Here is an 11347-nt window from a genome sequence, read left to right on the forward strand (position 1 = left end):
TCCTGCCTGCCTGTTGGGCCTGTCCCAGGGAACGTAGGTTGCGGTTCCCTCTCGCACTCCCGGATACTCCTCAACCTAATCACCTCCTCCCGGAGCTCTGCCACTAAGCTGAGGAGTTCCTCTGCCTGGGCGCACCTCCCACAGGTGTGCTCACTGCAGCCATCCGGTACTGGTGTAACAGAAGGGCACACCCTGCAGCCTGGCACCTGGGAAGCAGCACGTTCCCATCGGAACTCTGTCTGGGAAGCTGCATCAGTTGCGGACATAGCACTGCTCCCTGATTGAGCTGGCAGAGTTACAGCGCCCTTCCTGTGCACCCTGCCACGCCATGCCCTGGCTGATGCTCCCCAGGGGTTTCTTTTATAGATGTGGGGGCTTGGCCACGGCTGCTCCTGGCACCACCCAGGTCTTGTTAGCCGCTCTCACATGAGCTGCCAGCTCCTGGCGGGTCCCTCTGCTCCCCTGAGGTTTCCCCAGTTCAGGAAACCTCCTGGTACACCGCACCAGAGCGCTCCACTGCGGGTCGTGCCAGCACCGGAGCTGCTCACTTCATCTCGCCTTCCATCCAAAAGGGAAGAGCCAAACGGGAGCTTCACCATTTGCAGCAGTCTTCAAAACACCAACTGCCACAAAGGGTCCCTTGCTGCAGTGTCACAGAGCTGCCCGGAGAACCCATCGGGCAGCCGTGTCCAAAAGACACTTCTCAAAATTCAAAACATCAGAGTCTTTAATATAACCAGTTAACATGAAAATGGGAAAAGAGGCCACACAGAACCAGTGCTGCAACCCCAAAAGAGGAAGCATGCAGCTTTCTGCATCCTCTTCTAGCCAGGAGAGGCACGAAGGAACACACTAGGCCTAGGCAAGACAGGGTAGGATTGAGCGCAGGGACTGGAACTGCCCTGATCCCTGTTACTGTTAAGAGTTTTAAGCACGTCCAAGCTGTACACAAATAAGAATCAAAGTCTCATTTTGTATGATGCTCCAACATCTTCACGCGTTGACGTCTCTCTTGGCAGAAGGGAACAGGAATAACAGCGAGGCAGGGCTGAGAACCTGTCAAGCCCTGCAGCATCAAGCATCAAGGCTTTCCTTGTGGTGGCTCCTGCAGCCTTCTCCCTCCTGCCTCACTTGCTGCTCCATGCTCTCCCCTGATGATGACGACAATCTCCTCTTCCTCTCTATCTCCAGCTCCTTAGACCAACAAAAGGGAAAAAAAAGAGCAAGTTTCTCCTTGCTGCCTTACCAAGGGGTAAAACGTTCTTTCGCCTGGAGAACAACAGGACAAGAGAAAAGCAGCAGACATCTCCTGTATGCAGGACACCCAACACCTCTTTCCCCCATCCTTGCTCCAGCTAGCTGAGCTGCAAACTGGAACTGGATATACTCACCCCTTCTGGCATTTCTGTTTGTATCTGGGTCTCTTCTCATCACTGCATTCCTGCTCCTCGGGTGCCAAACAGCTTCTGCAACAAGAGCAGTCAACCATGCCTGAGTGTGTGAAAGAACAGCTTGACTCCCTTCTCCCACCAAAAATCTCCATGGTTTGGACATGTTATGCAATGTCTCTAATCCTTTAGGATTTCAGGTAGAAGATCATCAAAAGAACAGCTGAAGAATCAAACACTGTGCTTAAGGGCTAAAGGGAAAAAAAGCCACATGAATCCCAAAATAACGTAGATGAAATGAAGTACAGACTATGAGACACAGTTCAGCACATCACATATTATGCCAGTCATTTCTGCTTCAGTTTTGAGTTGACAGAGAAATGCATCGTAACCCATGTGGGCAGCATAGACCACTAATACCAGCTGCTTCAAAGGAAAGGAACTGTCACAGTCATGAATTACATGGAAACAGTCTATAGGAAAAGTTCTCTCTATGCACCACTATACATTTGCAGTGATGTCCCAAAGCACAAGATAAAAATCCTGCACGTACAGGTTTAGAACAGAATGTAACTATTACTTTTCTGGCAGCCACAAGTACTGCACAGGTGTTTTCACTGAACTGTCCAACACATTCTTAGGTCTCCATCCTCAGACGATACTGCTAACTTAGAAATTATCTGTATACCTAGGCAATCCTAATTACTCCTTCTACAGTACCTTACTTGCTTGCTCTGGTCTGCCACCACCTTGCTGATTGCTCAGTTGAACAAGGTCAGTCTGAAGGTACTCATGAATCCCACAGTCTGTTTGTCTGGCTTGACAAAGAACTGTCTCCCATCTGCAATCTGTGCTGCTTCCTCTTCCAGACCATTGACTTTTAATGTATCAAAGAGCTTTAAATGGAGGCAGTCCTGTATTAGCTTCCTCCTCTGTTGAAAAGTGGCTTTATTATCTAGTTTCTAGGCTATAAAAACTTACTCCTCAGCCTCTAGAGCTAACTGATTTCCTTAATAGTTGATTATGAAGGCTATCTTATCTATCTTTGTGGAATGCTGAACTTCAACAGATAATAGCAATTCAGCTGTATAAACTGGTTGCATCCTGGAATTTGTTGATCAGAGAAAAGGATTTTCCTTCAGTAACGTCCAGACAGTTGGTCTCAGTCCCAACTCTACCAGTTCTTTCTGCTTAGCATTTGAGCTGATATTCTCGGTAAGGAAGGAAAGCTTTTTTATTCTCCAGCAGGTCAGGAGATCTCAACAAGAAACTGTATTTTGTTATTAGCAGTTTTGCCATTTGACTGTAATTCAATCAGCACATTTAACTAAAACCCATCCAATCCTTCAGAAGCACTATAATGTAAATGGCCAGATTCCTCTAGACCAAAGACTGTTATTTTAAAGGCATCAGGAAAAAAGGGGTCAGTCAGTGACCAAAGCAAGCATGTACTGAAACATGATCCTATTTTAACATCGCCTATTTTAATGAAGATCTGTATTCACAGGTATGCGGAAGGATAGCAGGAAGTCAAGCATTTGACAGAAACCATTTGTATTTCAAGGATGTGAGATGGCATGCAAAAAGTCATCCAGGACTCAATTCATGAGTCTCCTACTTGTATTTGGGGAGGGGATGGAGACGACAAAACCAGCTTTCTGGTAACAATGTAGGGTCAGGGAGCTTCCTCCACTTCAGACACTCTTCACATCATACCCATGTCTGGTCTGGTCTCTCTCTGCAAAAACTAATGCTCGGTCTGAGTATTTCAAGTGTGGAGTAAACACCAGGAAAGGCTGTTCAGAACAAGCGCTGCCACCTGACCCCAAAGCAATCCCAACCCCTTTGGCACAGGACATGGGATGGTCCAGGGCAGCCAACGTGTCTCTGTTCTCACGGGGACACCCTACCCATGGTGTGGCATCCCTGTAACCACCAGGCCAAACTCCACAGGTTCAAATCTCATTTCCCTATAGGAAGGAGGAGTCCAGACACCACTCGGCAGCCTCTGCTCCTCCTGGTGGCACATTCCCACCCCACCTTGGCCAAGGGAAACCCCCAGGCCTTTAACACTGGCAAAGATCAAAGCAGTGGCAAACTGGTTCCTACGCTATCATGCAAGCTGCGTCCACGTTTCCCAAGTTCATCTGTGCCATCTTTGCCTTCCAATAGCTGTTGAGTTTCTGTCTCAGCACAGCAATCATCTGTCTGGAAGGAAGAACTCCGTAAGAAGCTGGGCAACTCCCACTGGCACAACAGGCAGCACAAGGAACAACCAGGGCAAACACAAACCCTTTCCCCAAGTTCCCCAAGAACTTGACTTAGACTTGTGATTGCAGGTTTTAGTTTGGCACCTTAGCAGCCTTTCTGTATCACCCACCCCACAGCTGCAAAAAATGGGCCAATATCATCATAAAAAAATTCAAGCTACAGGTCCCTTTCCCCAAGTGCAGCCATTCCCGAAGTGTGGATTGCTGCACCCCCAGGAGAGCAGGGGCTAGTGCCTGGAGGGAGGATGTTGCCTGCTTCTGCTGCACCCCTTAACTGGAGGCTCCACATGAGCATCTGACTTTTTCTTTTGGCTTTATAGGTGTGTTCCCAGTTTGGGCGGCTCTGCTAAAGTGCACACGAACACAGGCTCCGTTTTATTTTGGAGGAGTATCCTCAGGGCTGGAGTCTTGAGGGAATGAGCTGGAGGAACATAGAGACTGTGTCCTTTCCTTAGCCCAAGGCTATATGTTTGCACCAGACTTTCAGGATAAAATTCTCCATGCTCTCTAGGGGCACTAGAGAAGGAAAAAATGGACCAGTCTGGAGCTACTTCACAATAAACAGACCTAAGAACAGGTGCAGTGCTCAGAACAAAGGGTGTATCACAGCGAAACCCTCTCCAAGCAGCAGCCTTGGGCACAGGTCTCTCTTACTGGTACTCTTTGCCTTCTTCAAAGTCCTCTGTTGTGTGCTCGATTCAGGAAGTTGCATTCAATTACACCAATCACACCTACACCTCCTCCCTGCACCAGGGGCCAGAAATGAAGCGAAAGAGATGCTTTAGCCAATTCTGCTCAGAACTAAAAAAAAGTAGTCCTTCAGGGAGCACTGACACCCCAAACCCCTGATACAAAAGTTGATGGCAACACCATTGCCTGTGCATTGCATGCCAACAGCACACATGAGGTACAAACACCTGGCAAACCCCCCTGCAAGGGTATTTTGGGCATATAATACTGAAGCTTTTTCTTCCAGAAAGCAGAGCACAGGCTGGCTTAACTAACAGACCAGAATTATCTGTGGCAAAGACGGTCACCTCCAAGGCATGCCATAGCTCTGAGATACTGCTGCAAGATAACACCTAGAAGCAAATGCTTCAGCGACCACTTCCTAACAGAGTCCAGGCTATCCTGCCAGAGCAGATCCCCTTCTGGAAATCACCCTGGAGGAGAGGCAGGCTGCCCATCCTCTGGTAGCACCTCCAGACACAGCAGTATTAAACAGTAGCTGGACATCTCTAGTTACCTAAAACCCGGACAGGCACCCATTGTGCAGATGCACACATTGATCTGATCCTAGGGACACACCAGGTCTCCTTGTTCAATGCTGGACACCATGCAATGTAGAAGCAAGGAGCTAAGACAAGGCTGCTTTTTGCAAAGCCCCATTCTCCCGTCTCCCAGATAAAAAGGAATAGAAGACAAGTCCAACTACTCACCTTCCTTTGACAGCCCACCTTCTCATAGGATCTGATGAGCTGGTTGTTGTGGTACATCATGATCCTGTAGTGGCTTTTGTTCTTGCAGGTGAATCCAAAGGTGATCTTCACCCTTTTGCTCTGAGGGAAAATGTGTCAAGGATGAAATAAGGAGGAGGAGCGGGGGAGATGCCTGAGTTCCACAGGAAGGAGTGAAACACTCTGGAGAGGCCACAGCTTCAAGCAGCCCACACTTCCCTCAGCACACCACCTTCCCTCTTCAGCAGGGAAAAAGCGCTCAGCCTTGGCCTGCTAACAACAACTCCGTGCATGCAGCCAACAATCACAGATAAGAACAGGCATAACTGACTGGAGGGGAGTTGGATACAGCTGTACTGAGCAGAGCCAGTCTGTCACTGCCAAGTCAAAATACGCCTTGGTTATAGCTTTAATAAAAACGCTGATATGCATTTATATTACCCTGATAATAGAACAGGCAAGACCTGGCCAAAGGAAACTGCCTTGGAGTATACCACAAATGAGATAACTAATGACTAATAATTTTACTTGTGATTAAAAGATAAATGACCAACGTTTACAAAACCAAATCAAGCACATCCGGTCAGGGCTGAAGAAATCTTAACAACTAACAACACTAAGGTTCATCAAAGAAGAACGAGCTCTCCTTCAGCAGACTCCAGTTTCACAAATTCAGTTCTAAACAGGCCACTATTAGATGGGGAACTGTGGGTTTAGGATTAAAATATTTCATTAACCACTTTTTGTCTACATATATTTTAATTTGCTTACTTCTTAGAATCAAAGCTCATGTGTTTGTAGTGTACGTAGTCATCACGTGCTTTCCAATACAATGCTACTCTTTATCTGTACACAACAGGTGCTAAACTCCAAATATGGAGGATCTGTTATTTTATGCACACTGGCTATGCAAGGCCAAAGCACCTTTGAAAGCAAGTGGAAAACCACTACTGCTTGGGCACTACCACTACAGGTTTCTAACCTGCTGCATTTCTGCAAATCATCTCAAAACACAGTGGCTGTGCAATTCCTGGAGAGAGCATTAGCACACAGATGTGAACTACTGTGAAGCAACAAAAGCAGGAAAGTGGCTTTGTTGGTTCTCCAATTCCTGACTAAGTACATAGGTACAGACTTTCGGTAACGCCTTTTCATCTTTGGTCAATCTTTTCATATTAACATAAGCACAGAAATTCATGACACAAAATGACCTTTAAAGCACGTCAGAGGAAGGGGGATAAAAGATGCCCAGGCGCAGTTCAAAACAGCTTAAGCAAAGTTCTTTCCGGAAGAGGTTTGAAGGGTAGATTGTTCTTTGCAGTAAAGCTTACTTGGGGATACTGGTTTCTGTTCTGTGGACACTGCTCTCCAAAAGCACATGTCAGCAGGTAAGCCGAAAAAGTCATCTTACTCCCAAAGAGCTGGGATGGACTAGGAGTGGGCGTTGGGAATAAGAATCAACATGCTCCAAGAACTCAAATGACCAACTTCTAGTCAGCTGGGAAAAGTCAGCAACCAGCTGATGATGAACAGGACAGAGGGGAAGAAAGGCTTTTCTGATCTCATTATACATTTTGATAAAGTGTTTTTTCCACTGAACTGAGTAATACTGTCATTTAAAATACTTTTCAGCAGATATTTTCCCAAGCAAAACTGACCAGTCAGCAAAAACCTCAAGCCTTTCTCCACCTCATTCTCCCCTGACACAGCACATCAGCCTTGGGGTATGGCAGGAACTGGCTCACATACAAGGTGAGCCGTGAGCCCTATCACCCACTGCTCTGGCAGAAGCAGCTTTGAGGGCTCCCTTCTAAGCTTCACATCAGGATTTGGCTTTTCAAAGGTGACCAGAAGATAGGAAGGAGAAGATAATTCAGCCTCTCTATTCATTTAAATCCTGGGTTTTTCTATACATCAGACCAGACAGGCCTGAGCCCAGCTGTGAGGTTGGTCTGGAACCCCTCAGTGTGCTGAGGCTGCTGTGGGAGCAGAGTGCCAAGAGGTGGCAGGGAGGATACAATGAACCTTGGCTTGTAAAAATCATATTCAATGTTGGCCAGGCTCTTGGTGATCAGTTGAGTGTTCACCTTCTTGTCGCAGGACAATCTGCATGCGAGGCTTCAGGTACAAGATATTGCAGTATGCCTGGGAGAGGGGACAGCATAACAGAAGAGGCAGGAGAATTCTAGTCACATGTAGTCTTTTCCAGGTGAACCCAAAATCTAGTTTGGATTTAATGTCTTTCATCCCCTGTGAGTCATGCACAGAACAAAGCTGGGGAAGGGCCATCCTGCTCCCTTTTCAGCTCTCACCAACTTACTCCATCTCCGGACCAGGAAACTCAGGAACCATCTTCTGAGAGTGCAGAACCTTTCTGCTGGGAATCTCCCCATTGTCTGCAAGGAAGTCTGCTATCCAAATATCATGCTCATCCGTATCAAAATCCAGCTCCAGCTTCCCGTCTTTATTTCTGAAAAAAACCAAGCACAAAAATAAAGAAAGTCTCCTCCAATCATCAGCACCCTGGTCTGCTCTTCTGTATCAGGATTCCAAGGGGAAGTTCTGCTCTGAGGAGCAGATAAAACAGCGTATTTCACACGCTCCATGGATCTCATTAGTCACTCATTTAATTACACGTATTTCTGTGCAAAACACCAAAGTAACAGAACACTTCGGAACAGTCTTGATAACACAGAAATATGGAAGTTCCATTGCACAGATGGGAAAAGGAAGTAAATGTATTAATTGGTTTCCTCTGAAAAAAAGAGCATGCCTGTAACAGACAGAACTAGACCCATCTCTCCTAACTCCCAGCATGGCACCCCAAGCACTCAGTCATACAGAGGGAGAAGGGAGAAATCCCTGCATTTGTTCCTCCAGTGGCCAGGGTGGATGACAGTGGGCTTATACCACCCAGGCCAGGCGCTGTCCTGAAGCTGTCTCTGCTTTTAGCTCTTGCCCATCCTCGGGGCACCGCTGCCTCACCGCACGCCCCAGCCCCATACCTGCGAATGTTCCAGATGAGGATGCGCATGCCCTTTTTACCTGGAACAGCATCGAACTGTGCCAGCAGCTCCTCCCTGGTGTTGAAGAGGGTATGCTCCAGAATGGCCTCCAGGCTAGGCACAGAGTCTTCAGTTACAATCACTTTCTCTAGAAGCCACAGAGTCAAGGAGAACAGGGTTGCCCTACCTCCCTTTTGCCACAGGGGCACAAAAAAATGCAGCTGCAAAGACCTGGCCACAGGCCTGACACTCCAGAGAAGTGTGACACAGGAGAGACTACAGGAGGATGGTCTCAGAGAAAGACTGAAGCAGGACAGACATGACAGTAGGATGCTTTGAAGAAAAACACTTAAAAGAATCAAGCTGAGTCGGGGGCAGCAACATCATGCCAGCTGATAATATACAAGTGGTGCCTGGCAGCTGTATATTCTCAACTCCCTTTGGCATGAAGGAAACACAGCCTGGAAGTATGCCAGCATGCCCAGGCAGCACCAAAGGCCATTACAGGTGCAGAAAAGCAGCAGAGAGCAGAGCTCCTGGGCCAGGGATGTGTACATGGGTCTGCATGGCAGGGGGAAAGGGACAGAAACAGGTAGCACATAGGTTGGTGGCATAACTGCAAAGGCTTTCCAGGAGCCAGGTTAGCAGAAGATGCCCCCAAGCAGATGCACAACAAGTTCTAGCCCCAGGAAAAGGGAATAATGCTGTATGGCAGTGTGTTAACAGCAAGGCCTGCCGCAAGGATTCTCCAGGTGCAGCACTGATGACAGTTATTCTCACCCTCTCCAAACATTGTGCTGTGCACACATGGGCAAGGGACAGCCACAGGCAGCCTGTGCCCTCAGCATCATGGCAGTGCCACTGCCCCCCATGTCCCTTTGGAGGAGGGTAGCAGCTCAGCCACTCGGGCAAAGGAGGATACCATTTTGCTGGTTGAATGACACCAGTGGGATAATCACTGTCTCAGCATGGACACAGTCCATATAGGTCTGGGAAAGCAGCCCCACGCTGAGAGCCCCTCCAGTCTTGGTGAAGATGATGGCATCCTTCCCCAGCCGCATGGAGCCAGACTTGAAGCCATACAATCCAACGGACGGGTGGTCTCTTTTCACAGCCTTCTCCATGAAACCGAAGCTGAAAGCAAGCAAAGCAGAAAGGGGCTGGAAATAGGGAGTGCCTGCCTCACTCCAGGCACAGGTCCACATTACCACTCTCAACTTTTGCAAAGGGAGCTTAGCTCCTGTTCAACAGAGAAGACTTGGGATGGCTGCAGTGCTGGTAAAGAAGCCAAATCCTGCCAGTCCTATACTGCCTTCACCATTGAAGAACCACATAAATGGTCAGGAAAAGTTACTCACAAGGAGGATTTCTTTAGCACCTAGGGAAGGACTCCAAACCCTAATTTACCCTAAGCACCTCCACAACATTTTTTACATTACAGACAGGGAAATGAAGAAGCAGAGGAGCAAGGCAATCTGTTTCCAGCACTGCATGCCCAGGCCAACAGCCAGCCCGGGAAACCCCCTGTGCCTGTTCTTCATAATTCTGCACCAAGCCCCACCTCTCACTGTCCCCTCTGGGATGGTTTGTACCAGCAAGGGGATAGCCCTCCTCCACTGCACACAATGACAGGGCAGGAAGGGGACAGGGCCTCTGTTTTTTATTTCCTGAACCCCACTCACTTTTCTGAAGTACTGTGTTTATGTGTCTTCTGCATTTAAAGAAACAATTTTCTCTGCTTTACTCCCCCGCATTTTGCTTATATCAAACAGAATGGTCGGACAGAAACAAAACCAAGCTCCAGCCCCTTCACCCCTGCAGATAAGCTATAGCAAAAGAGAAAGGACAGGAGTTTCATATCAAAAGACTCCTTCCTCCAGCCTTAAAAACCTCTAGTCCAAGAGGCAACCAAAGGAGCATCAAGAAGGCAGAGCTGCTTTGGCAAAAAAGCCTCATCCTGGCAAAGCCTTTCTGTGTTTGGGCTCAAAATGCCCTGGTAAAGTTATACCCTCTCTGTAAGACTCGCATCACTGATTGTTCAAGTAAAAGCTTGAAACCCATTTTCATTGAAGTTAGTTGTGCAATTAAAAGACAAGTCCTACTGAACTGAAATTCCTTATCAGACAATATCACGCTTTAAATCTCTTGCCATTAGCCTGCCTCATTCTCTCTCATTGCTATAGAAAAATACTTCACATAGAAAGATTAACATGATATAAACACGTCCTTTAAAGCCATGACTCATTTCAGCATCCATAGGGTAGGACAGACAAGAGGGGAAACTCCTCTGTAACATGAGTCTACAGAAAAGGACTCTTGGTTTGACTTCAGGCACGTATGTTCAGTTTTATGCGGACCTTCTCCATGTCCCAGCACAAAATTTTGCACCTCCTCTGCTTGTTACACAATTTGCACACCAAGGAGCCAAATAGCTTATGTTAGGGTGGTTAATGACAAGCAAAAGTTTGCTAGACCACCCATTACACATTGAGGCAGATTGTGTACATGTATAAGAGCAGTTATTTTGCACTGCTGCATACTGGGAAAGTAAAGAAGCAGGGAGAGGTTTATACATTAATGCTGGATGCTTACAATAGGAAGCCAAAGGCCAGTGGCAATGCTCGCAGGAGAGAGGAGAATCCAGCCCAGCAGTTGGGTGTGGGAGGGATCACAGCTCATTACCTGAGCATGCGGTAGAGTTTGTGAGGAGTCATTCCTGCCCCGTTATCCGTAAAGTTAGACAAAGGTGACCCTTAAGCTCTGCAACATCAATACGGAAAAGCTTAGCTGTCACACTGCGACACAAAGCATCGTCTAAGGAAAGAAGAAATCTGGGCAGTAAGAAATAACGATATTTCACCCTCGTTCCATCCCAAACCCTCTTTGCCCTCAGGTCAGTTCCAGGGAGCAAAAGCAGCTTCCCAAACCTCCTCTCTTCCAGAGGCCCATCCCGATCCGGCCCGCACTTACGGCGCGGAGGCAGATGCCCCCCTCGGTGCCGGCCATAGCCGCGCCCCGGCTCCCTCAGCCCGCTGCCTGCCACAGGACGGCAGCCCCTGCGCGGCACGCGCCCCACAGCACGGCAGCAGCTCCCACGCGGGTGGGCGGGCGGTTGAAAGCGTTAACGCCCCTCCCTCCCCCGCCGGGCGCGGCGACATGGCGGCGCCCGGTGCCGTGCAAGAAAATGGCGGCACCCCGGGCCGAGCCCGCCCTGGGGCGGGGTGGCG

At 48.2% G+C, this 11347-nt stretch overlaps 1 protein-coding gene across 1 annotated transcript in view; it reads right to left on the reverse strand.

The window, feature by feature from the left end:
• MORC4 (MORC family CW-type zinc finger 4) overlaps window positions 1-11126 on the reverse strand; it is a 21067-nt gene extending 9941 nt beyond the window's left edge. Inside the window, 14 exon segments of the mRNA XM_019471025.1 lie at window positions 1392-1466; window positions 3007-3126; window positions 3498-3596; window positions 4313-4342; window positions 4344-4402; window positions 5098-5217; window positions 7134-7209; window positions 7211-7270; window positions 7433-7585; window positions 8121-8268; window positions 9043-9254; window positions 10803-10857; window positions 10860-10934; window positions 11048-11126. Coding sequence (XP_019326570.1) covers window positions 1392-1466; window positions 3007-3126; window positions 3498-3596; window positions 4313-4342; window positions 4344-4402; window positions 5098-5217; window positions 7134-7209; window positions 7211-7270; window positions 7433-7585; window positions 8121-8268; window positions 9043-9254; window positions 10803-10857; window positions 10860-10934; window positions 11048-11126 — 1361 coding nt within the window.
• Between the last annotated feature and the right edge of the window lie 221 nt (window positions 11127-11347).

The sequence above is a fragment of the Aptenodytes forsteri genome, unplaced genomic scaffold, assembly GCF_000699145.1.
Source record: "Aptenodytes forsteri isolate BGI_AS27 unplaced genomic scaffold, ASM69914v1 Scaffold143, whole genome shotgun sequence".
Taxonomy (NCBI): Eukaryota; Metazoa; Chordata; class Aves; order Sphenisciformes; family Spheniscidae; genus Aptenodytes; species Aptenodytes forsteri.